This window comes from Lissotriton helveticus, chromosome 3_2 (genome assembly GCF_964261635.1).
Source record: "Lissotriton helveticus chromosome 3_2, aLisHel1.1, whole genome shotgun sequence".
NCBI classification, from domain to species: Eukaryota; Metazoa; Chordata; class Amphibia; order Caudata; family Salamandridae; genus Lissotriton; species Lissotriton helveticus.
In genome coordinates this window covers 115,699,095-115,727,007 of record NC_136062.1, presented here as the reverse complement: position 1 = coordinate 115,727,007, position 27,913 = coordinate 115,699,095, and the positions used below count along the sequence as shown (strand labels likewise).

Sequence of the window (27,913 nt, the reverse complement as noted above, 5' to 3'; positions counted from 1 at the left end):
TCCGGCACAGGTGCAAGAGTTTCTTGCTGCCATGGAACACCTGTTTAGGCCTCGGGCTTCCGCCGGTGCACCTTCGAGCCCCGTGGTCCCGTGTCAGGATCCTGTTGGTCTGTCGACTCCTCCGGTGCATTCAGCCCCGGGGCCGCCAGCTGCTCCGGCGCTGCAGGATCCTGCGCTTCTGGCTCTGGCCATGGCACCAGGAGGTCCCATGCTGCTGGCTCCGGCGCCAACTTCAGCAGTGGATACCGCTGGTTCTACCTCTCCCCTGGTTCCCACATGGTTTTGTTCCCACCTGGGATCCGAATTTGGACACAGTGCCTGCTCGGACCCTGCCAGCACCGGGAACGGCGCCGTTTCTTCCCTCCCCGATCCCTGCACCACCGCCGAGACCTGTGCCAACTGCGCTGGTGGCAGAGGACGATTGGGAGGGGTCGGAGGACCCTCTTGCTCGTCACTGTGATTCCGAGCAGGACTGGGTGAACAATTTGGAGGAGGCCGGCGGCCTTGACGTCTCCTATGATCCGGGGTTTGCCTCTCCTCCGCCCACTATGGAGGAAGGCGCCTTGTATATGGTGGTGCTCCGTCAGGCAGCGGAGGTCCTTAACCTCGATCTCCCCACTGTGACCCTTAAGACTAATCTCCTCACTGAGCTGCTCCAGTCGGTGTCCACCTCGTCGGAGCCACTGCTGTCCTTTAATGATGCCCTCACTGAAGTCTTGTTGGGCACTTGGTTGCGGCCGGCCACAGGGGCTCCTGTGGATGAAAACTTCGCAAGGTATCATCGTCTGGCGCTAGATGACCCTGCTTTCTGACTACTCATCCCACACAGGAGAGTTTAACTTTAGTCATTCAAGCATCGAAGTCCCAGGGTGCTTTTCCCACGGATCCACCGGATAAAGACTGTAAGAAGTTGGAACAGTTTGATAAGCGGTTGTTCTCGTCAGACAGCTTAGGGCTGTGGTCGGTGAACACCGCGTGCCTTTTGTGCTGCTATTCCCACGCGGTGTGGGATACCGTTGCTGAGGTGTTGCCTCAGTGTCCGGAGGAGGGCCAGACTGTGCTGTCTCAGGCTGTGGTTGAGGGTAAGGTCGCGGCTAGGTTCGCCATTCATTGTGGCTTGGACACCGCGGACTCCCTCGGTAGGGCAATCTCCACGACCGTGGCGCTTCGTTGCCACGCCTGGTTGAGGTCCACCGGGTTCTCCATGGATGTCCAGAGCTCGCTCATGGATATGCTTTTTGACGGCACTCGCCTGTTTGGTGATAAGGCCGACACTGCACTGCAGCGTTTTAAGGACTCTTGAGCTACGGCCAAGTCCTTCAGCCTTTCCACCACGCGCTCGGCCACGTCTAACTTTCGTGGCCATGGCAGAGGTGCCCCAGCCTGTTAGTTCAGCCAAAAGCCTGCACAGAACCAAGCTCAGCACGCACGTGGAGGCCGCCGGGGTGGCTCTGGGGGCCGACGTGAGGGTCAGTCCACCTCCTGCCCCACGGCGTCCACCTCGAAGCCTTCCTAGTCTGAGCTTCAGGTTGCACACCACGCCGGTAGGTGCCAGGATTCAACATCACCTTCACCACTGGTGTTCTGTCACCTCCGACACGTGGGTGCTGGAACTCGTCTGGAGGGTTACTACCTCCCCTTCGAGTCTGCCCCCCGAGCCATGCCATCTCAGTTCCACCGCATGTCGGGGGATCACTTTGCGCAGGAAGTCATGGCCCTCTTGGCATAGGGGGCCATCGAGCGCGTTCCTGGGCCAGAGGTAGACCGTGCTTGCTATTCCCACTACGTTCCGGTCCCCAAGAAGGACAAAGGGGGCTTGCGCCCATCTTGGACCTCAGGAACGTCAACCGCTTCCTCCGGAAGGAGAAGTTCAAGATGTTGACTTTGGCTCAGGTCTTGGCTGCCCTCGATCCTGGAGACTGGATGGTAGCGTTGGACTTATAGGACGCATATTTTCACATACCCGTCCTGCCGGCCCACCAGCGTTACCTGCGGTTCACTGTAGGCCAGGAGTATTTTCGGTTTGCCGTGCTCCCCTTCGGCCTTACCAGCGCATCTCGGGTGTTCACCAAGGTGATGGCGGTGGTTGCAGCTCATCTGCGCAGGTCAGGGGTGTCAGTCTTCTCCTACCTCGACAACTGGCTGTTAAAGGCGGGCTCGCCCCAGGCAGTCGTCACCCACCTCCAGACTACGGCCGACCTCCTGCACTTGCTGGGGTTCTCCATCAATGTGCCGAAGTCGTATCCTGAGTCCCTCTCAGAAGCTCCCCTTCATCGGAGCGGTTCTGGATTCGACACTGTTTCGGGTTTATCCTCCCGAGCAGCGAGTCCGGGATATTCAGGCTATGGTTCTGCTCTTTCAGCCTCTATCCCGGGTTACAGTCAGGATGACCCTCCGGCTTCTGGGCCTGATGGCCTCCTGCAACCTGCTAGTGACACATGCCAGATGGCATATGCGGGCTCAGCAGTGGGACCTGAAGTTCCAGTGGGCACAGCACCAGGGCAACCTGTCAGATCACGTCCAGATCTCGAGGGCGCTGCACGACAGTTGCAGTGGTGGCTCATGAATCGTGATTGGGTCCATGGCCGATCCCTCTCCCTTCCCCAAACGGAACACACAGTGGTGACGGATGCCTCCCTCCTGGGATGGGGAGGCCACATGTGTGAGGCAGAGATCAGAGGCCTCTCCAGGACTTTGGCGGTGTCCCGGTTCCCTGTCAACCTTTTGGAGCTTCGGGCGATCCGACTTGCACTGAAGGCATTCCTTCCCTCTGTCCGGGAAAGTGTAGTGCAGGTGTTCACGGAAAACACCACCGCTATGTGGTACTGCAACAAACAGGGCGGTGTGGGGCCCTGGACTCTATGTCAGGAGGCTCTGCGCCTCTGGACATGGCTGGAACATCAAGGCATTACCTTGGTGGTTCAACACCTGGCAGGTTCACTGAACGCCAGCGCGGACAAACTCAGCCACTGGGGCTTGATGGATCACGAATGGAGTCTGAACTCGGACGTGGCGCAAGGTCTCTTTATGCAGTGGGGAGAGCCTTGGTTAGATCTATTCGCTACAGAAGAGAACGCGTTGGAATTTCCTAGGCGGCACTCGCTCGGTGCCACTTTTCGTCGCGAGTGGAGCTGCATTCTGTTGTACGACTTTCCGCCTATACCACTACTGCCCAGAGAGCTGAAGAAGATCAGGCGCGACCTGGCCCAAGTCATCCTTGTGGCTCTGGATTGGGCACGAAGATACTGGTATCCCAAGCTACTCAGCATGGCGATCGATCCCCCGATCCGATTGCCTCTTCGGGAGGACCTTCTGTCGCAGCAGCAGGGGACGGTCCTCCGCCTGAACCTGTCCAGCCTCCACCTCCATGCGTGGAGATTGACCGGCGACAGTTGACAGCTTTCGATCTTCCTCACGAAGTCTGTGATGTCATTCTGGCAGCCAGGCATCCCTCCACTAAGACGGTCTACGCCTGCAGATGGAACAAATTTGTGGCATGTGCACAGTAAAGGCTGTGGATCCCCTTTCTGCCCCTCTTTCTGAGGTCCTTCTCTTCCTTCTATCGTTGGCCTAGCAGGGCTCTGCTCTGGGCACTATCAAAGGTTATCTTTCAGCTATCTTTGCCTTTCTACGGCTTGCAGATCAGCCTTCTCTTTTTAAGTCCCCGGTTGTTAACTGTTTTCTTAAGGGCATTACGCATACGTTTCAACCTGTACCCTTCATAATGCCTCAGTGGAACCTGAATCTTTTCTTGACTTATCTAATGTGAGCTCCCTCGGAGCCCCTTCATAACTGTCCCTTACGTCTTCTTACTCTCAAGACGGCCTTCCTGGTGGCTATCACCTCTGCCAGGAGAGTGAGTGAGCTCCAGGCTCTTTCTTCCAAACCTCATTCCTTTCTGTTCATCCAGACAAGATGGTTTTAAGAACCCATCCCATCCTCCCTGTTCTGCGAACTGGTTTCTGGGGTTAAGGTCGTACCCCTTTTAGGGCCCTAGTTTTATTCACCAATTGTCAGTCTGTACGCAACTATTCCGCGCCGAAACGCAGAGCCATTCAAGAATGGCTCCGCGTTTCGGCGCGGAATAGTTGTGTACAGAACTGATGTCAGTGCGCAGGGGTGGCGCCTAAGTACTCTCCGTGACGTTATCTCAGTGCCTACGGCGCCAGTGTCCGAAGCGGAGCCGCAGGACGCAACCTACTGGCGCACAGAGGTACTGCTAAGTAGAAAAACTTTCCGGATCAAGCCTGGTAAGGAATCTATCACTAACTAATGTCTCTTACAGATATATTGTTACACAAGGAAGTAACTTGTGCGTTGAGTAACATTGACCCCCAGGCTGACTTAGCTCTCCTGTTCCAGAATCTCATTGGCACTAGACCCTAGCAGCTCTGGCTCCCCCGGCTGCACGAGGCGCTGCAGCAGGTCTCAAGCGACTCCCTTTCCCTTCCTTGACTTATGTTATACTCATTTTGTTGTATCCTATGTCCCCAGTTGGGTTCGAACTGCACAATATCTCTCAATCGATTACTGGCCACCAGGTGGTGAGGCTCATTAGCACTAATCCACTCTGTCTAGGGGTATTCACCCATGACTTCATGTGATTGCCGCAATCTACTCACCTGTCTCTCGTTTTGCTATTGAGTTCTGCACATTATGCTGTTTGCAATCACTTTTCTTTCTTTCCTTCTTGAAGTATGAGCACTGCTCTAACTGTATGTTTAAAAAAAATTCAAAAATATTTAAGCAAAAAATATTACTGTACAAAAGGTACATAATTGACATACCTTACCCGAGTCTCTGGTCCATGCTGTAAAGACTGGCAATAGCGTAAGTGATCCTTCTTGCAGACTGGGTTGCAAAACTGTATCAGTTCACGGCAGGATAATTCTAAGCACTGCAGTTTGAGCGTAGTACTTATTTCTACCAATAGCCTGAAAATGACTGCCAGAATCTAGTATTTTCGCATGGTTTGTGAACCTAGAGCCCGAAGCATGGCAGTGTTGTTTTCCGATGGGGCCAAAATCTAGTAGTGTGAGTGCTTACGTCATGTATTTGTACATTTCCACTGATAGTTTGATTCCACCCATGACTTTCCACAAGGTTGACTAAGCAAAGAACTGGATGAAGACCTGAAATGGGTCTTTGAGAACATGACTCTGATTAATACAAGTTCTAAACTATTAGCTTAAGCACCATCTAAGTTAGGAACCTTGCATCAGCAATAAGATGCAAATGGATCAACGTAGGATTTAAAGAGATGCTCATAAACTATTTCTAGTGCATTAGATATTCTCATCTAATAAATCAAGCCTTGTGTCTTATTGATATAAACATTTTGATATTTCTCTCACATGCCTTTTGCAAAGTTTGCAGCAAACTGTAATAACTTTGTATTTAACTTCTGTACTTGTATTAAACTACAGAAAATTAATCTACAAAGTGGACTAAATAGTGGTAGGAGAGTAGCTCCTTTTTTACTATGCATGGCAGCTAAGTCTGTGTTCTGTAGTAGGGGATCGCTGTGTATAATCATAATCTAGTGAATAGTCCCGCCCATGTGCGTGGACCCCGGAGCAATCAAAAATAATCTCTTAAGCTGTCTTCAGTTCAGTCCTGCATAGAAATTTAAGAGAAAATTAAAGACAATAATGCAGCCTGTACCTAAAAGGCTACACTGTCCAGTACTTCAACTAGAAATGCCAAGGATATAACACCAATAACACATTTAACACAATCTGTCAAGTTTCACCCATAGAGAAACTTCCCTCCCCTCACCAAATCCTTGGAATGATAGAGAGGAAGGCAAGGACAGACAAGCCTCCATAGGCTGCCATTATGTGTCTGGAAAAGGGATACCGTGCCTTTAAGGAACTCTCCAGAGACCCTCGGTATCCCAGCATGCACAGACCCTTCCTTTTACTTTAAGTTCTTTTTTCCGGCTCCAGCTAGCAGGACCCTGGAGCATTGAGCTCTCCCTTTTTGGGTGTTTTGTAAACTTTTTGGCACTTTAGAGTGTGTTCACTCGACGTATTTTTGCTTCTTCTTCACTTTTCTGGTGATTTTGGCCACTCTTTTGTCAAATATGCCTGCCTTATTTGAGAAATGTCCGGAGTGTGCCAGGAAGAAGGCCAGATCTGATCCACAAATGGTGTGTAGCCTGTGTCTCCCTTCTTCTCATGTTTCTGGGACTTGTGAAATCTGCCTGCAGTTTTCCAATAGGACCCTGAAGGACCGAGAGAAGATCAGGCTCCAAGGACTGGAGCAAAGAAGACAGCAAGGTCAAGGTGGGTCTAGGCAGGAAGGAGCTTCTTCCTCTGACCGTGCTGCTGCCTCTGGGGGGCTCCCCAGTAAGGAGAAGGCCAGAAAACGCCACCGGTCTCCATCGGCGTCGATAGCCTCGACATTGGCGTCGAGAGGAATGACCACGTTCTGCTCCCCATCACCCCAGGGCTCTGAGTCGAAGCGACGTCGACGTTCAACGTCGAGGGGATTGACGTCGAGACCTCAGACAAGGTCGACCTCGAGGACTGCTTCGTCGTCGAGTCATCATCGACGTCGAGAGGGTTCAAGGAGGCGCAGGCGTTCGACGTCGAGGCGTCACCGTCTTTCACCATCGACGTCGACTCGACGTTCGGCGTTGAGAAGGCGATCTTTGACGTCGAGAAGGAGATCATCGACGTCGAGAAGGAGATCTTCATCGACGTCGAGACTGCGTTCATCGGCGTCGAGACGGCGGTCATTGACGTCGAGACGGCGGTCATCGACGTCGAAAAGGCGCTCAGCATCGAGGAGGAAAGCATCGTCCTCCAGGAGGCGTTCCAAAGCCAGGACTATGTCCTCGGTCACCACAAGTCCACGGTCGCGGCGGCGCCGTCGCTCGCTGCCAGGGGTACGGCCTCTAGGTATTCCCCTTCAGGTCAGGCGAAGAAAAGAAAGAGAGGGGAAGAGGCTCCGGGCTCGGAGCACTCACAAGTCTATTCGCCCTCCAAGCCGAGGTCACCTACACCACCTCCGTTACCCAAGTACCCTCCTCCACGTAACCCCAAGCCTCCTCCACCGCCTGTTCCTCCGCATCGTCCTCCGCCTCCTACACCACCACCTCCACCGAGGTCTGTCTCGTTACCACATCTCCCGACGCTGCCTACGGGCCACCACAACCTAGGCTCCCGTTTAGGCCTCCACAGCGCCCTCCGCTATGGCCCGTGGGCCGTCCGAGGTCGCGGAGGTCGAGATCTCGCTCCAGACGGAGGGATAGATCCAGGAGTCGCCGTCGCTCTTCTACGAGATCCATACGGCGCCACAGGAGGGACCGGTCGAGGTCCCGCTACACGGATTCCTCCAGTGCCAGGGACTATTCACGTACCCTGTCGGACTCCCCTCGGACGAGGGTGTCTCCAGTAGACGACATAGTCTCCTTCCAGGACGTGTTGCTGCGAGGGGTGACTTAGCTCGGCATCACGCTCACTGTGCCCGCACCATTGACTTCCGTCATTTTCAAAACTCTGCACAAGAAGCAGTTGTCTCGCCCTTTGCTGCCCTTGGTGCCTGGGCTGGTAGAACCGGCCATGGAACTGTTCCTCACTCCTGCGGCTACGAGGTCGGCACCTTCAAGGCTACAGAAGAAATATAATGCTCCTGACTCGGACCCAGCATTTCTTCAGGTGGATCCCACGCCCGACTCAGTAATTGCGACAGCAGCAAGAAAACAGCATGCCACTGAACGCATCTACAGTGCCTCCTGACAAGAAGAGCCGCTGGATGGATTCGGCAGGCAGGAAGGTTTGCGGGACGGCCTCCACATCGATGAAGGACGTGAGTGCCTCAGCCATGTTGGGACGTTACGATCGGGCTTTGTGGGAGTCCCTACAACAGTTTTCGGAACACCTTCCCCGGGAAAAAAGTGAAAGATTTCCAAGAGATCCTCGCAGAAGGTCTGCTGGTTTCCAACCAAGTGATAAGTTTGGCTGCGGATTCTTCCCTCTTGGCAGCCCACGGGTACTGCCATGGGGTCAACCTGAGGTGCCACGCCTGGCAGTGTTTTACATCCTTGAAGCCCGAGGCGCAGCAGAGAGTTGCTAACCTACCATTTTCGGGCGAGACCCCCTTTGGGAAACATGCGGACGAGGAGATGGCCCGCATGAAGGCGGAGGCGGAAACCCTGATGGCTGTCGGGTTGGAAAAGCCTAAGGAACAGAAAAAGACCTTCCGCCTGTTCCAGAGGTGGTACGGGGCGCAAGGCAGAGGGCAAGGTTGGCAGGCTGGACAGCAACAACAGCAGCAGCAGTTCCAGCGGAAACCGTTCCAAAAGCGCCAGAGGGGCCGAGGTGGTCAACAGTCTTCCTCTGCAACCAAAGGCACGGCTGGGTCTAGGCTCTGAGGTGTTTCTTCCCCTTCATCCGTTACCTGCTCTGGTGGGGGGAAGCATTCAACAGAATGGAGAAACATTACTCTGGACAAGTGGGTGCTGAATATTGTTTGCAATGGATACAGTCTTCGTTTCACCAGCCCGCCTCCAGCAATTCCACCGGTCGGCTCACAGTTCCAACTGCGCGAGCTCCAGGCGGAGGCCGATACCCTGTTAAGAAAAAGGGCGATAGAAGACGTCCCTCTGTCTCAAAGGGGAAAGGGTCTTTACTCACGCTTCTTCCTAGTACAGAAGAAGGACAAGAACGAGTTCAGACCCATTCTGGATTTGCGACAAGCAAACAAGTGGATTCGCAGGGAAAAGTTTTGCATGCTGTCTTTGCACCAGATTTATCCTCCGCTACAGAGAGGAGACTGGCTGTGCGCGATAGATCTGCAAGATGCGTACTTCTATGTGCCCATTGCACGGAAACATCGGAAGTTCCTGCGCTTCCTCGTCTGCACCAATCTCTATCAGTACACCGTACTACCGTTTGGACTGAAGTCTGCACCCAGGACTTTTTCGAAATGCATGGCTGTGGTAGCAGCGCACCTGAGAAAGAACAAGGTGTTTGGCTACCCGTACCTGGACGATTGGTTGATCAATGCCTCCACCTTCCAGGAAGCACAATTGCACTTCAACAGGACGGCCGTCCTGTTGAACCGTCTGGGGTTGCACATAAACCTGTCCAAGTCTGTCCCGATTCCTGTGCAGTGACTGCAGTACTTGGGAGCCTCCATCAATACGCTGTCGGCAAGCGTGTCTCCTTCAGAGGAGAGACGCTTATCCATCCTTCGGAAGGCTCAGGCTCTCATAGCTGCTCCATCTACAACAGTGAGGATGGTGTCTTCTCTACTGGGATCGATGGCCTCTTGTATCTTCCTCACTCCACACGCGCGCCTACACATGAGGCCTCTACAGGAATGTTTGGAGGACCAGTGGGACCAGAGGAAAGGGTGTTGGGACGTCAGGATTCAGTTGTCTCTTCACGCCCAACAGTCCCTGAGATGGTGGTGCTCAGCAGAGAATCTCCGCAGAGGGGTTCCTTTCCACAAGGACATCCTGACTCAGACTATCGTTACGGGTGCATCTCTCCTGGGCTGGGGAGCGCATTCAGACCATCTACAGATCCAGGGAACGTGGTCTCTGACAGAGTCCACGTATCACATCGATTTCTTGGAACTCAGAGCTGTTCACTTGGCACTGAAGGCCTTTCATCCGTCCTTCCAGACCAACTCCTTGCTTGTGCAGACCAACAATACGACCACGATTTATTACCTCAACAAGCAGGGGACTCGAAATAGCGCACACTGTCACAGGAAGCGCAGGCGATCTGACACTGGCTGTTAGCCAGAGGTCTGACGATAACAGCAACTCATTTGCCAGGTGTGCAGAATGTTCAGGCGGACGCCCTCAGCAGGTTGCTTCACGAAAACCACGAGTGGATCATAAACGACGAGGTGCTCGATTACATCTTCGCCATGTGGGGCACTCCAGAAGTGGATCTATTCGCCACTGCCGAAAACAGCAAATGCCGCGACTTCGCCTCGAGGTATTACCAGCCAGGGACTCTGGGGAACGCGTTATGGATCGGCTGGTCGAACAGCTTTCTGTACGCTTTTCCACCCATTCCCCTGATTCCGGTGGTGCTCATCAAGCTGGCCCGATCCCGGGTGTGGATGATCCTCATTGCGCCGGAATGGCCCAGGCAGTGGTGGTTCACGGACCTGCTTCACCGGTCGATCCTACCTCTTCGGCGGCTGCCGTGTCGGCCGGACCTTCTCACGAAGTTCGGGGGGCAGATGGTGCACCCCAACCTCTCATCGTTGAGTTTGGCGGCATGGCTCCTGAGTGCAATATGGCACTTCAATCTTCCTGAGGATTGCATGGACATATTGAAGGAGGCTAAGAGGCCATCTACTAGGACCTCTTATGCTTACAAGTGGAAGAGATTCTGCATCTGGTGCATGTCTAAGAACTATGATCCGACGACCTGCAAGGAGGATGTTATCCTTCGATACCTTCTGCATCTAGCTGGCCTTAATTTCCATTCCATTAAGGTTCACCTGGCTGCATTGACTGCTTACAGAAAGTGCCCTTCACAGACATCCTTCTTCCAGATTCCTGTGATTAAGGATTTTGTGGAAGGGTTGAAGAAGGTGTTCCCTCCTGTTCGGCTTCCTTCGCCTTCATGGGAACTGTATGTGGTGAATGTGGTGAATGTGGTGCTGTCCAGGCTAATGAAGGAACCTTTCGAGCCTATTCATAAGGCTTCACTGCAGCACCTGTCTTAGAAGGCGGCGTTCCTCGTGGCCATTACATCGCCCCGTAGGGTGAGTGAAATGCAGGCATTGTGTTGCCAGGAACCTTATACTGTATTTCATGCTGCTAAGGTTGTTATGCATACTCACCCCAAGTTCCTTCCCAAGGTGACTTCTGATTTGCATGTTAATCAGACTATAACTTTACCAACATTTTTCCAGAATACTTCCACTCCAGCGGAACGGTCTCTTCATTCCCTGGATGTCAGAAGGGTGTTGAAATTCTATCTGGATAAGACCAAGGGTATTCGTAGATCCAACCAATTGTTTGTCAACTATGGGTCGGTTAGGACTGGTCTGGATACTTCGAAACAGTCCATCTCTAGGTGGATGTGTCCTGTATCCAGCTCTGTTATCAGAAAGCGAATAAAACCTTAGGGGGTAAGCCTAAGGCTCATTCTACCAGGGGCAAAGCAGCTACAACAGCTTTGCTTCGAAATGTTGCCATTGCAGAGATCTGCAGGGCGGCCACTTGGAAGTCGGTCCACACCTTTGCTAAGCATTACTATCTGGACTCGGATGCCAGAGCAGATGCTCAGGTTGGGCAGGCTTCGCTGCGGAATTTGTTCGCACAATAGTGGTGGTGTCTATTTTTCTCCACCGCCGGGTTGTTTTTGGATGGGCTTGCCATTCTATTCACTAGATTATGACTATACACAGAGATCCCCTACTACAGAAGGAGTAGTTTCTTACCTGTAACTCCAGTTCTGTAGTAGGGGTATCTCTGTTATAGTAATAGGCGCCCGCCCTCCTCCCTGGTGGAGAAAATGGTACTGTGATGTATGCTACAGGCCTTGCTTTATGCACCTTCAAAAAGAACTGAAAGTAAAAGGAAGGGGCTGTGCATGCTGGGATACCGAGGGTCTCTGGAGAGTTCCTTAAAGGCACGGTATCCCTTTTCCAGACACATAATGGCAGCCTATAGAGGCTTGCCTGTCCTTGCCTTCCTCTCTATCATTCCAAGGATTTGGTGAGGGGAGGAAAGTTTCTCTAAGGGTGAAACTTGACAGATTGTGTTAAATGTGTTATTGGTGTTATATCCTTGGCATTTCTAGTTGAAGTACTGGACAGTGTAGCCTTGTAGGTACAGGCTTACAGGCTACATTATTGTCTTTAATTTTCTCTTAAGTGTCTATGCAGGACTGCAATGAAGACAGCTTAAGAGATTATTTTTGATTGCTCCGGGGTCCACGCACCTGGGCAGGACTATTCACTAGATTATGACTATAACAGAGATACCCCTACTACAGAACTGGAGTTACAGGTAAGAAACTACTCCTTCTCCATTGTCCACTTGATGTTGGCACTGGGTAATCTTGTCATAAGGGTAATGTATCCCCTGGGAACAGGAGGCTTTCCCTTACAGATGATCTAATTTACCTTTCAGATAACATATCTGGGAAAGGATTTCTTTTTTTCAAATGTTTGTACTCAAGCCAAGCATTATTTATGGAAAGGTTTTTTGGCCTTGCCAGATTAACTGTTAATGGTAAACCTGTTGAGACCCTAGACATTTGAGATACACTTTCTCAATGTTCTACACAAAATTCCTACAAATTGGATGTGAATAGCTAAAAGACGCGGTTGTTAATATGAATTATTGTTAATTTGGCATGGGAACTCTCTATTAGGCATATTTAACATCCTTATATGTCTATTGGAGTTGGTGTCTAAACTTGCAAGGAAGGTTCAATGTCATATGTGAGCTGCAATGTGCATTTAACTGCCCACAAATATGACAAAGGAATGTCTGCCAGGAGCATCATTGGGCTCTGGTGAGGCTGCAGTTTAAAGACACTGCAGTATCATATGGCACGGAAAAGTGCTTTTGCCATGTAGGAAAGCCTACTTTTATAGTTTAATAAGTCACCCTTAACGTGTACCTTTTGAGCCCACAAAGCGGTGCCTGTAATATGTCTATAAAAAAAGTTGTACACTATATTAAAAAAAGTATACCCACTCTGTAGGTTCAGATGCATTTCCCAACAGACAGTCCATGGCCAGATAAAAATATTAAAATTCTATATCTCCGCCTGGAAAAATGCTAACAAAGTAATTTCATGCTTAACCTTTAAGATCTGAGTTAATGGTGAATAAGTTGTTAGATAATTTGAATGGAAAGGGAGCAATATAAAAATGCTATTTAGGCTGCCTGTTTTGACCTAACCAGATTGTTTTTGTAAGTTTGTAGCGGTCACACTCTCCCAAATTATTAACCAAATTTCTGACACTGAGGTGTTATGTTTTTCAAAAATTAATTTACCGCTGGACTTATTTGAACTTGGCATTCAAGACAGGGAGCATGTTTTGTCATAAATATGACAATGTGGTGAAACGAAGCTTAAATTATCGACCCAGAAATAACATGTTCCCAGCACCCACACAGACAGGTTCTTACATTGTCATTGAAATATGACTGGGTTTTAATAAAATGAAAAAAAATAGCCCATATGAGATCAATGTGTGTTGAATTCAGTGCTCACTTGTGCTGCATTCTCTTTTAAGTATTACTTTGTGAAACCACAAAAACACTCTTTACATCTGTCCATTTAAACACAGTGCAACATACTAGTCTAATTTCAAATGGCCTTTTTTAAATTACGTAAAAATCTAGGCTCAGATAATATGCTGGTTTATCTCTTTTGGAGGAAAGCTTACAGCACAATGGATTCCTGCACGCTGTCTGATTCATTCCAGCAGCAACAGGATTTTTTGTAATGAGTTCAAGTAGCAGAGCGAGATTGACTGTGACCCTCTGAGACGCTTTGCCGCCTAAGGAGAAATCAAGCCCACGCAGTTCCGGATAGAAACGCCACACAGAGTTAGCCCTAACTAGAGTGAAAGAACTTTTACGGTACGAGGTATGCCGCCCTTCCCCAGTAGCTGGCTTTCCACTGTTAAACTAAGAACTGAAAGCCAAGTCCAAGTCCTGAGGAGAACCCTACAATCGCACCTTGAGACCCTCACGGGTGAGTAGTGCGCTCTACAAATGCTTGATTGATTGATTGACAGGTTTGAAACGCTTTGACTTCTATGAGTATGGGGCATTCCAATTAGGGGTGTGCCATAAGGGAATTAGTGTAATTCTCTCCCCTGCCAGGCAACACCCAAAATACTTGCGTACCTCATCTCTGGCTCACAGGCAGGACGTATAATAGTAACCTCCATGAAAAGAGAATGTCCGCCTAGTGCTTATTTACAGAATTAGGACTGGTCAAACAGGACTGTGTTCACAAATTTTTGTATGAATTTGCTTATTTGTATGTATCTCTGTCACTATTGCAAAAACCTTTTGTGTTGTATACATTGTATTTGAGTAATTGTTCAAATGAATATTGTATATCACTGTTTTAATGACGTGTTATCCATTTCAGGACGGGCACAATTGAATGTAATTGTTTCTTTATACAAATATTAAAAAATTGAGCTGAATAAAGCTGAGGCGCCCTCTAATTGCTGGTTTAGGGTGCCCATCAAATCCATGGTATTAGGCTTCCTGGACACTTTGGTTTGTTTACATATAGTATAGCAGACCAGTCCAGCTAGTCACGGCCCCAAGCCTTGCTTGTTTATACTATATAGGATTATCTCTTTTGGCATAAATATGTACTGATTCAGAACTTCCTTGTGTTTTTTGTAGGACAGTGAATATTGCAATTCTCTTAGGTGGATTCTAGAGAATGACCCCACAGAGCTGGACCTAAGGTTTACAATTGATGAAGAACTTTTTGGTCAGGTAAATAGTTGTTCTTAATTAAATGCGTTCAAATTAGGTTAGTATTAAATTCGGTTTTATTTTTTTCCCCACACATATTGGTGTTAAAGTTTGTGCCAAATAGAGATCGCTAGCAGTAATTTTTCATGCAAATGGGGATTGATAGGAGCAGATAAAAGCTGGTCTAAACTATGACTCAAATATTTTTATTTAAATGTTTTTTGTATGGATTGTTGCAAATAAATATCTGTGATGGACCCCACAAAGTGCACCTTCGGGCTGCAAGGATCCACAGAGAACCTCCCATTGGGTTACCGTCTGTAGTTCTGCCCTAGCTGTTTGAACTGTGAGAGGACGTCACTACGTAATGAAGGTGCCTGCTTAGGTGGACTTCCTGTAAAATACAAAGCTGAGCCAGCCAGGACAAGAGGGAGATAAAGAAAGAATCCCCGTGCATTTTTCAAGTATTATAACGACAAAGTCGACACTGTTATAGCTCACAGCAGCAGGAAGGTCCCGAAACTTCAGAGGCGATGCCAGAATTGTGATCCGGCACCTATAACACAGTAATACAAACGAAAATATAAAGTTTACGTGAGCTGCAGATGATATAACTGTAGTACCCATTGGGAAGTTCTGTGAATGATATAAAAGAATCAGAACCTATAAGAGGAATTGAAAGTCAAATTGATGGTCCAATATTCTGAGAAAGCAATGGCGAATATATAACAAGAAAAGAATTTAACTGGTTTTTATCAAAGTTCAGTCCTGAGGAAGGTGTTTATCTGATTCAAACTAAAAAGCACCGAAACGCGTCGACACAAGGACTCCAACTGAATTTTATGTTGTCTAATATTGTATTAATTTTTACATCGTATGTTAAATTTATGTAACATCTGCCAACAAAGATTGATTGATCAACTTAGAATTGTATAGAACAAGAATATCTTTGTTTAGAGCAATTGATTGCATATTGTCTTCTTTGAAATTTTAACTTGGTTTTTCTAAAAATAAATTTGTGAGAAATGAGGAACCTATAAAGTTTCTTTAGCGTTTTATATTTCCTACATGTCATGTGAAAATTGATTGAGTTTATCTGCTATCTGCCAAATGGTCTAGATTTAACTGAAGAACACAGAAAGGAAAACCCCCCTTTTTTTCTGACTACGTATACCCAGTCCTTTCTCGTTTATCTGGGAAACTCTCTTCTTTGGAAGTTCTGCCCTTAGTGCCGTCTATGCCTTCTTGAACCGGCCTCTGTTTCCACTCGGAGGTAGGAGCTGACTTCTAAAATCCACGCTGATCCCTTCTACATCGATGATGGTGTCGAAGGAAGACCGTTTTACTATAGTCCAATCTGACTCCGAGACAAATTAATCTCGACCCCAACAGAGGTTGTGCCCCAAAACTGTACCGACACACCTGCCTCCATTTCAATCTAATTCAAACAGAACCATGTCTTTCCCTCAGAAATGCACTCCAATTCTCCAACCGGTCTTCAGTCCGAACTCTGATCAAAGTCGGCTAGTCTTTGGAGATGATAATGGAAATGATGGGGTTTATTTTTCTCCAAATCTTTGATGATGACAACCTCTGTGTATGGACTTTCTAGAGACCAGTAAATTGGGCACTCCCCTGGATACTGGGTTGTGTTCTTCCCCTGGACCATCAACTGAAGAGAGTGCCTCCTTTGAACCCTAATTTAGTCCCTGCGATTCCCATAGTCAGAGTTGAAAATAATTGAAGCATTCAGTATGCATATGTTTTCGTTGCCCAGCCTTGCCCTCCATGCGCTAAATGTTAGCTGTTTGCTGGGGGGATGTTCCCATGCTTTATTAAACTTTGTTGGCGAGATCGTGCCAGTTGTTCCTGTAGAAATTCACACTGTCCTGGCTCTAACCATCCAGTTTGGTCCGGATTTGGCCAATTACATCATCTGCTCTGGACTGGACACTACCGACACTTTGGGAAGAGCAGTCAGCACCAGCTTAGTGCTTCAGCATCATGCTTGGACGGGATCCAGGGCTTTTCTGGTGATATGCTGGCCTCTTTGATAGATATGCCATTTGACAGAACTGTTTGGTGAGAAGAACGATTCAGCTTCGGAGAGCACCAAATAAAGGTGGACTATGGCAAGCTCTTAGGCCTTTCCAATCCGACACGGAAGCACCATCAGCAATGCCACCCCTTTCGAGTCTACTCCAGGGGTTTGGTATACCAGCACCGCCTCCACAACAGGCACCCCAGTTCTTTTGGGATAGGGCAAAGGATTATCCAGGACACTAGTGGCCATGAACCTCTCAGTACCCTCTATGCATCCCTCGGTATCAGCCGCCCAATCATTTTAGTTTGCCTTCAGTGACACATGACCACCCTTTGGGAGGCAGGATCGAACATTTCTTCCAAGGGTAGCAAAATATAACATTCGACAGGATAGGTTCTTTAGATCATTCTATGAGGCTGTGTGCTGCCATTCCTTTTCGACACACCTGTCTATCTAACAGCCAGCACGACTTGACACAAGGTATCCAGGTGCTCCCTGAAAGATTCTCTGAAGAGGGTGCAATATGCGGGGTAAGAATCTCCCATATAGTTAGGCTTTCCTGTTTTCAGTTTCTATTTTTGGTCCATTCTGGTGGGGTTTTTTCAGTACCTTAAATAAAAAACTGTGATTATCAGTTGTTACACATTTTCGCGTCATTAAAAACAGAAACAGTGTTTTTCCGGTGTTTATGGAATTTAAATTTAATTTTAATTATTGCTTGATTTCAGAACTGATAGAGCATCTGTATTGCTAGTGTGCACAGGGTATATGAGGTACAAATACATTTTTACTGCGCAAGAATAAACTACAAAGTCAATAGCATTCTTCATTAGCTCAGAAGATTGTACAGATGCTTTCAGCATACCATCTAGCAAATGACAAGGATCTCTTACAGGGAAGCACTTCCGCTCAGATATCGATTTTGACAAACCATTATACACTTTTTTTTGCATCCGTAGCTGAATTACTGCAAATATAAACAATATCACGCCAATCTTTATTGAACTTGGTAGGAACTTTTTTCAGCAGCATTCCAAGTGACACTGCGTTCCATGTTTCACAAACGTCTGGTGTCATGTTTTCACCACTATATCGGATGCTTGGTGACAACATTCTTTTCACAGATACTTGTCACTATATCGTGCATTGAATGTTTAAAGCTTGGTGTGTTTGGCAATTCACTTACAATCAATACTGACTCACTAGAAAAGGGGGCTAATGTGTCAAAATATTTAACCCATTCTCTGTCTGTGGGTAAATGTGATGGCACATATTAGGAAAGATTCTTATGAAACCAGCCATTTTACCGATAAGTGAAATCAAATGTAGCTAAAATATCAAATATGTTTTTGATATTTCTTAATTCTCTACAGTTTATAAAATAACTAAATAAGACCTAAAACATGCTTCAAAACACTGCATCTTTAGACCAAAGACCACAAAACTGAAAAAAGCAGAGGGAAGAAAATACAATATTTTAGTGACATCCCTAAACAACAAAGCTCAAGCAGAATAATGTTAGCCCAGTCTTTTTGCATGCTACCATGTATAACAAAGTTACATTGTATTGACCCCTTCAGGGAGAAATAAAAATGTCTCTTTCTCTCATCTTTTCCTTTCTTTGAATGGCACTTAGTTTATGGTTGCAAAGGTGTTTTTTCAGTGTTTATATGTTTACACTGGTGATGGCTATTTAACTTTCGGTGGAGTTTTATCAGTTATTATAGGTTTAAACCTAAAACAAGATAGCCTTCATATAGTCTTAGGCTGTTAACCTACTGTTGCTAATGTAATTATATTTTATCTGAGATTCCTGAAGATTTTTTATTTAACAGAATGGGAATATTATTAAACAAGTAGAGTAGTTTGAGTAGAATAATAATTTTCATCACAGAGATCCTGTTTTTAGTGATAAGGGGAGCTTATTCAAGTTCTAGATTTGTTCTTCTGCCTTGGACATTGCCACTCTATCATTTTCAGATATAATTATGACTCTAGTTTGGCTAATTCAAATACCTAAGTATTTAACCGAGGTCTGACCCCCGAGAAGTGGAAATTGCAGAATGCAAGGGTGTGTACCAGGGGTTAACGGAAAATCCAGGTATTTATTCAAATTGTTAGTTATCTGAGACAGTATTTTTTAACAGTGTAAATTCCCTTATAACAGGGCTAAGGTTTGGGTGCGGAGTTGCAAAGTGATAGGGTGGTGCAGTTTGTATATAATTATATTACGTGAGGCAAAATGTATGCCTCTTCTGGCATGCAGTTGGCAAACTGCATGTGCCAAAGGTTCAGAGGCTGTAGCATATAAGAGGTGGAAGTGAACAACCTTGACCGGTCTCCTTCCTGAAAGGGTTAGAATCCGAAAGAAGCCCATTAATCCATATTCTATTAGAGGGTTCAGTATAACAAAAGTCAAATTCAATTTATGAAACTAGGGAGAATCCCCATTCAAGGGAGTCAAAAGCCTTGGTGACATTTAAGAAAACTGCAACAGCCTCTATTTCTAGATTGAGTTGATTCAAGATAGCAAATAGAGATCATAAATTAAGGAAGGTAGTTCTGCCAGGGATGAATCTGCTTGATATTGCGTGACCAAATCAGGCAGCAATAGTAATACTCAATTCCTCAGCGCCTTGGTAAGAAACTTAACGTCTATATTAGTGGAGAAGTGTGGCTCAGGGGTTAGAGGCAGCAGACCCGGAAGCTGAGATCGGTCCTGGACCAGGGTTCAATTCCCCGCCTCGGCGGGTCTTGGGCTAAAAATTCCACGGACTCGATAATTCTCGCACCGGTGCCTCCTCGACTCACGGGTTCACACTCTGCCACTCTGGGCAATAGCTTGCTTAATCTCCACAACGGCCCCTCGCGGCGGGATGCCTGACTTTCACCTTGTGGATACCCTGCTATCTCACAGGGGAATACCAGGAAGGGTTCCCTAAGCAAGCGCCGGGAAACCCACTGCGGGTAGCTGTGCGCTATATAAGCTCAACTACATTTACATTTACATTAACAGGAGATAATGGTTTATGGAATTCACGCTTCCCTGGTTTCAGTAGTGTAATAAGTAATGTTTACCCTTGTGATTAGGACGGATACTAGATTTCAGTGCTTTATTTTATGTTTGCAGTAACCTAGGGCCCAGACGATTGGAGTATGCCTTCTAAAACTCTCCTGTAAGACTATTTTCAGGAGCCTTACATGTGGGCATGCTAGAAACATCAGCAGTTATTTCTTCAAGTGTACGAGATGCAGTGAGAAACTGATGATGTGCAGTATTCAACCACCAAGGAACCAGATGGTTAAAATAGTCCACATAGCCAGTGGGTAAGGAGGACACTCTTATATGTGAAGTGTGCTAGTTAAAATAATAACTTGTGGGGGGCATGGCTAGCAGCCTAGTAAAATGGCTGCTGACTAAAGGAGCTCTGTTGAAGCCGTAGCCTTCCGCACCGATCCGGCCATTTATCCGCAATACAAACGTACCCCAGGGACTTACGCTGAGGCCCAGGACCGAGCAGCAGCTGCAGACACCATCCCGGTCATAATCCGGTACCGGAATCGTGCACACCATAGCGCGGACGGAGGCGGCCTACGGACCACGCTGCCGCCGGGGACAGGATTGCCGGGCGTACCCGGCGCAAGACAAGACGATGGCGGCAGACTAAAGAATGCGGGGGCGGAGCCGGCAACACCTCTGAGTAAAGCGGAGGAGGGCCCGATCTCACCCAAGTGCCAGAACACACGCCGGAGACGGGAGAGCAGTGGCCTCAGACGCAGTAAAGACGACAGCGAGGTGAGGCCTGCCAGTAGCAGATAAGCCGAGGACTGGAGTGCTTGGAAGCCTCTGGCACCTGCTCGAACCGGTGACGCAGAGGCCCATACGCCAGTAGAAACCGAGGGTGAAGATATTTGCACCAGTGGAGGGACCCGGTACACCCCCCTCCGCCCCCACACCTGACCACAGGGTGTGAGCCCTGTGCAGCTGCGAGGGGGGGAATCCGGAGGCCTGCATAACACGACCCATGCGCTGCGGGCAATTTGTTGAGCGGCCGAGCAAAGACACAATTCTGGGCTCAGTGACCGATAACAGTGCCGGGCAGAGGAAGATCTGGGCCAACAATGAACCCTCCTCCCCACCTATCACTCGTCAAACTAAGCTACCGGGGGAAACACCATACCAGACGGGGGGCCCTGAGCACGTCACCGGGCTGAGAGAGCTGATACACCCGAGAAATAAACAGTGCTCAATAAGCAGTGTACCCTACCAACCTCCGAAGACACCATGGCGGGCAGGGGCCCACGGACTCAGGCCACGCAATCTAAACTAGATAAATATGCATATGAAAAAGACTTTCCGCCACCAGAGCGGAGAGATTCCTCGGAGAAGACCCCCGAGGGCGACGGCTCCAAACAAGTGACATTAGAAGACATAATGGCAGCCCTTACTAGTGTCCAGACCACGGTGGGTTCAAGCTCCACGGATGTATCCCTATTAAGGGCGGATTTCCAGAAAATGACAGCCAGGGTCACGGAAGTCGAGCAGGTCACCAAAACTCTGGTGACCGACACTGCTGCCCTGCAGAAAACAGTATCCCAGCTCGAAACCGAGAATAAATTAATGACGGAAAAGCTGGACGATCAAGAAGGGCGCTCTCGCAGAAACAACGTCTGGATTCTTGGAATTCCGGAGAGTGAAGGGAACCCGGCAATAAATCTCTACGTGGAGGAACTTATAAAGACTCGGCTACAACCCAAGGGATTATCAACCTTCTTCTCAATAGAAAGAGCCCACAGAGTTCCGGGGGGAAGGCCCAAGCCGGGGGCGCCTTCCAGACCGGTGCTTGCCCGCTTGTTCAACTTTCGCGATCGGGATGCCATATTGCAAACTGCCAGAGAGGCCCCACCGATCCGAATCCAGAACTCAACAGTGTCTTTCTTTCCTGATTACACGACGGCGGTCTCCAGGAGCCGCCGCAGTTTCATGGAAGTCAAACGGGAATTAGGAGCCAAAGACTTGCCTTACTCAATGCTATTCCCGGCGAAACTCAGAGTGGTGGCGGAGGGCAAAACATGTTTTTTTGAGACACCGAAGGAGGCGCACGACTGGCCAGAGGGCTGGCGCCGAACAGATGGACCACAACGCAGGACTAGAGGCCAGCGCCATCGGGGCGAGAGCGAAGGCACGGGCGGCCAAGATCAACGGCGGACAGACGAGGACTGCTCACAACAGAATCAAAATGAAGACCTTGGTCACGGAAAACACTGGCGAGCTGGACAACGCCCGATAAGTCGGAGCACGTACATGGACAGAGATGCAGATTCGCCGGCTTTGGACTCTGGGCTGATGCAGTCAATGGGGGGAAGGGAAGGACTGCGCTTCTCATTGAACCTCTTACCCCCTTCCCGCAAGTACAATATTCGGGGTAGGGATTGAGCACTCTGCTAAGTTGGGGAGGCGGGCAGTTCAAAGTCCATCGGGCAGGGAGGCAGGGTGGGAGTGTGGGAATCAGGGTTGGGGTGCTTGGGTTTTGAGTTTTTTGGTTCTAGTTGGTAATGGCAATGAAAGAATTGCATCGTACCCACTGGCTGATAGGCTTACACATCACACAGATGAGTTAAAGTACACACTCCCTAACTACCGAACTTATGGCGACACTCACCCCGACTGAATGTAATCAGGAAACAACCCCTAGTGCTCCGGTTACCCCCTAACACTACTCACATGGAACGAACATGGACTGGGAGACAAAATCAAACTAGGCCTGATGCTGCAGGCTCTCAAGCGTCAAGCTCCCACATTGGCACTCCTGCAGGAAACACACCTCACAGGCATGGCATGAAAGGCATTGGATAGGTGGGGATGTAGAATGGCAGTACACTCGGAGTTCTCGTCAGGCTCCAGGGGAGTTGGTATGCTGGTACGGAAGCATTCCTCCTTCATAGTACTCCAAACGAAAAAGGATGATCAGGGGAGATTTGCAGCACCACAGGGCCAATGGGAAGGGAAACCTATCAACGTGGTATCGGTGTACATCCCTCCGGCGCTCCACGCAGTGGCGCTCCCAGCTCTTAGTGAGTTCCTGCTTACTCTACTGGAACGTGACCTGATTATCAGGGGGGATTTTAATGCTACGATGAATGCTAACTTAGACAGATATCCCGTGAGAACACAGGTACCTGGAATTTCTCGCCTGCAGAGTTTTAAAGAGGCACTTGGGCTAGTGGATATTTGGAGACACCGCCATCACGCAACACGACAGTACACATTTCACTCAAACGCGCACAACAGCCTATCTAGAATAGACTATTTCTTGACTTCAGCTAATAGTTTACCGAGTGTAGACGACATAACGATCAAGCCCAGAGGCATCTCCGACAAATCACCGATAATACTGACCTTTTCACGTCACCACGTGACCCGTAACAGGCTATATCCTATCTACCCTGGCTACCTGCAAGTCCCGAAAGTCCGAAAAGAGATCCGCAAGGCCACAAAACATTTCTTTGTGGAGAGCACTACGTCTGTTTGTTCCCCATCGGTTTTATGGGAAGCTTATAAGGCGGTCATTAGAGGGTAAGCTATAGTTTCCATTACAGGATACAAACGAGAAAAGCAGAAGGAACTATTAGATCTAGAGCTGGAATTACATTCGGCCGAAACACACCACTCAATGGATCCCTCACCAACCTCCACACATAAACTACACCTCAAACAACAGCAATATAGAGACCATTTGCGAAAAGAGACGATATCCAACCTTACAGCAACCAGACATAAGATATATGATGTAGGTGACAAGGCAGGGAAGCTCTTGGCATGGCTGGATAGGCGAGAACGGGGTATTAGGGGAATAGCACAAATACGGACAGTTGAGGGGCAGTTGAAAACAGACCCGCAGGCAATAGTGAACGCATTGGCACGACACTTTCGGGATGTTTATACATCGGCCATGTCAGAAGAAGAAGCTGCGGCCTCCATAAAAGATATAGTAATGCCCAAACTCACTCAGGAGGCTTCCTTGGAGCTGGAGGCAGATCTCACAGAGGAGGAATTGCAAAACCCAATCCGCTCGTTGCAGTCAGGCAAAGCACTGGGACCCAACGGGCCCGATAGAATTATACAAACAGATGACGGACATTCTCAGTCCGCACTTACTGCACATGTACACTGACAGCCTGGACAGGGGTGAACTGTCGCTAGACCAGCGACTGGCCACAATAGTGGCTATCCCGAAACCCGGGAAGCCTCCGACCGAATGCACATCGTACCGCCCAATCTCTTTGATAAATGCGGAGGCCAAAATACTGGCTAAAGTTTTGGCAAACAGACTGATGGTGCACCTCCCACACTTAATTCATCCAGACCAATCAGGCTTCATGCCAAACAGAAACACTGCACTGAATCTCAGGCGATTGCATGGGGTGCTGGCTAAGGCCCCGGCCCTGCCGGAACCGGCAGTTGTAATCTCTCTAGATGCAAGGATGACTTTCGATATGGTGGAGTCGAGTTTCCTTTTCACGGTCCTTAGTCATTTGGGGTTTGGCCCCAAATTGTGTGCCTTGGTCCGCCTCTTATATAACGAACCACTCGCGTATGTGACGGCCAATGGGCACATATCAGACAACATACAGCTGGCGAGAGGGACGCGCCAGGGATGCCCCCCTGTCGCCACTCCTTTTTGCCTTAGTGTTGGAACCCCTGGCGACATGGATCAGAGGAGACCCATTGCTGCGAGGTATTAGATGGGCGGAAAGGTGGGAAGACCGTATATCCCTCTATGCGGATGACATCCTGGTATATCTGACAAACCCTGAATACTCCATACAAGTGCTCCTTGCGATATGTGAAAGCTTCGGAAAGATATCTGGCTACACTATCAACTGGTCCAAGTCTGTTATGTATGTACTGCAGGGACCCACACCACGTCTCCCTGAGAGCTGTCCACTTTTAGTCTCCCATGAATCGTTTAAATATTTAGGTATTCACATCGCGACTGGACTGGCAGATTTCTTCTCTAGAAACTTGGTGCCCCCACTGGAGCGCTTGAAGAGCGATGTGGCGCATTGGGAGTTGCTTCCTCGAACATTGTTGGGGAAGCAGCGTTGTTTAAAATGATGGCCTTGCCCCGTTTTTTATACGCCCTTGAGAACACACCATTTCCAGTGCCCCTAAAATATTTTAAGCAAATAGCTGCACAGGTGTCCACGCTGCTGTGGTGCAATAAACCGGCACGAATAGCGCAAGCTGAATTGAGGATGGTACGATGGAGGAGTAGCACTCCCTAACATCCAATTGTATTACTGGGCGGCACATCACAAAATTATTAATCAATGGATACATGCCTCCCAGGACGACCCAGCATACAGGGCAGACAGGTCTCAGCTGGGCACGGGGAATATGCTTGCAGCATTATATAACAAAGGCCAAATCACGAAACTAACAGGACCAACAAAACACACAGCTATGCTATGGCACACAGCACAGACACGGCTGGGATGGAGGGGAGTCATCACCCGGCTTACCCCACTATGGGACACAAAGCAATTGGGGCATTTGTGGAATAGCAAGGTATTTGACCATTGGGACAACATAGGTGTCTCCACGGTGGGAGACCTGTGGGATAAGGGGACTGTGATCCCGTTTTCCCAGCTCAGACAACAGTACGACCTTGCTCCTTCTGAGGCTTTCCGATACACGCAAATATGACACGCGCTATTGGTGGCACTACCGCAGGGTACCGAGGTCCCTGAAGCTTCCCCACTGGAAGATAGACTACTTACAGACTATATGCAAAAGTGTGAGTCTTCTCTCAGGTACCGGCGTCTATCTAAGAGAAGACGCTGCCGCCATTTCTCCTGACACCCGAATTTGCTGGTCTAACTCGGAAGTTGAATTCTTGAGAGCAGCCAGTTTGAAACAAAAGACACAAGGAAAATGTAAGATATTCCTGACAGATCTTCTATAAATCTATGGAGTCCAGGAGGCACATCTCGATTTTACCATCACTACAATAAGAAACTTGAATTGAATGCAACGCGTACCAAAACTATCCTATCAGCCGCCTGATATGCAAAAACGAGTTTAAGGTATTTTTTGGAAAACCCGTGAAGTGATCTTAGAGACGGCCGTAATAAGAATAGGACACTCTCCTCAATTATTAAGGTGGTTTTTTTGTGACAAATTGTGCCCCAAATTCGAGAGATATGAACTTGTCTTGATAAAGATGGAAAGAATGTTTTAATGATCCATCTAAACGCGTCGACGCCACATGAATACGCACAATCTACCAACTTAGCACTGCGGGAATATTAATAACAACGGAACTTATCTAACAGTGCAAGTACAACGGTGCCATAGTAGATGTGCTAACTGTTAAAGACTGACTATAGCAGTCTGACTCCAGACATCTCTTGTTTGTGTGCCTCTATGAATTGTACGTTATTTGTTACCACCCCAGTGTGGCTTTTATCATTATTAGGTCTGTGAGACTATATATGTTTATGAAATTTCTGTAATGCGCAATATACAATAAATTACTTTGTATATTTTTAAACTTTGTGAGAGTCCCTATGATATATATGGCACAATCCACTGGTGTGGATGGGGAGTAAAGTGGTTGAGTAGTACGAAAGTGGGAACTTCTGATGTACGGTTTTGAGTCAGGTTATAACAAAGTTTACCCCACGGGATTTCTTGTATTTCACTGTTTAAGTGCCCTAGTCCCACGGGTCAGTAAGGGGCCCCTCTTATCTTCTACTACTGCAACATCAGGACAGGATGGGGTCACAGACCCTGTACTGAGAGGTCTTGCACCTCTTGAAAATAGCTGAACCAACAAGGTATTTAACTGGTGGTGAACCACCTACCAGGATCGTTAGATACTAGGGTGGACAGGTTGAGCCGTCGGTGCCTAGCGGATCACGAGTAATAGTTACACCTGACGTGGTGCAAAGTCTCTTCCACAAATGGTGACTACCTTGGCTCAATCTGTTTTCCATCGCCGAGAATGCACAATGTCAGCACTTCTGTGCATTGTCGTTTCCAAGGCATCTCTTACTCGGAGGTAAATTCAAAACTTTTATGCTTTTTCAGGTATAACATTGCAACCCTTAGTTCTCAAGAAGATCAGGACCAACTGGGCCCACGTCATCCCAGTAGCCCTTTATTGGGCACGAAGCGTATCGTATCCATAACTCTTGGTCTTGAGCCTCTGTCCTATGATCAGTCTGCCCATCTGAAAGAATCTGCTGTTGCAGCCACAGGGCAGGGTTCCGGACCTGGGCCTTTGCTATCTCCACCTTCATGCTTGGAGATTGAACAGTGACAACTGAACTCCTTTGACCTACCTCCGGAGGCGGTTGATGTCATCTTGGCAGCCAGGCATCCTTTGTCAAACATTGTACTTGTCTGTCGTTGGGTCAAAATTGTGGCTTGATTAGTTACTTAGGGAAAAGCAACAGGAGTATTTCCCGTAGACCAGATTGAGATCTGGGTGTACATATGTAAAAAACAATATCTCAATTGGATTCACTTGAGCAACAGATATATTTGCATGTACAAGACATTACAAAGGATCTGGACATAAAGGAAGAGAGACTCAGAATTTTAGTTTTTGAAAGTGCATATAGTATCATATATTAAAGGGCAGTTTTTTGCAAAACAGTCAAAACAACAGTTCGGAGAACAGCACTTGCGGCATATAATGCGGTGGCAACCCAAGGGGGCTTTGTGCACTACGTGATAGTGACAAACGGTGACGGGGCGAGTGATATATGGGTGAAAACAGCGATAGGCACTAAAGGACAAAAAATGAAAACAATATATACAAAATTGTTGGTTCCTCCTTGGTGAATGGGTAATTGCTGTTAGTTTGGGAACTAAACCACCCTCTCTACCAACCACAACCCCTCCCCCCCCACCCCTCTCCCTACCGCCCTTCCCCTCCTTCCACCAAAGGATGAAGGCCCACGGTGCCAGGATGCGGTGCAGGAGAGGTTCTCCAATATTGTATCTTTTATAGATTCACATGCTTGAATCTTCCCCGTCGTCATGGTGGTCATGGAGTCCCACGGTAACAGTAGAAATAGTAGCACTGAATACATTACATTGACCTCCATAGAGCGAAAAATCAATTGAGCACTCTATCAACCTCATTTTATAACATCCAGAGTTCAGCCAATCACAGCAGAGACCTCAGAGTAACCCTCTCCACAGAGCCACCACACCTCAGCTCTCTTCCTGCACGTCGTGTGATTGGGAGTCTCAATGAGCTCTGCTCAGTGACAGTTGGCTTTTTCAACTTTTGACCTCCAGCTTTCAGCTCAAGGTTTTAAAAAAGGGTTGTTTAGTCCCTGTAAGTCTCGCGGCAAACCCAGACTTTTCTCAGAAGATCACCACAAGCAATGTCTCTTTTGCCTCTACC

General features: G+C 48.2%; 1 protein-coding gene across 4 annotated transcripts in view; it reads left to right on the top strand.

Annotated features, from left to right (window-relative positions):
• NEDD4 (NEDD4 E3 ubiquitin protein ligase) overlaps positions 1-27,913 on the top strand; it is a 2,078,892-nt gene that overhangs the window by 1,644,963 nt on the left and 406,016 nt on the right. For all 4 annotated transcript variants that reach the window (XM_078684873.1, XM_078684874.1, XM_078684872.1 and 1 more), the window contains one exon: positions 14,369-14,464. In XM_078684873.1, the coding sequence (XP_078540999.1) occupies positions 14,369-14,464 (96 nt within the window). The remainder of the gene's footprint in view (positions 1-14,368; positions 14,465-27,913) is intronic.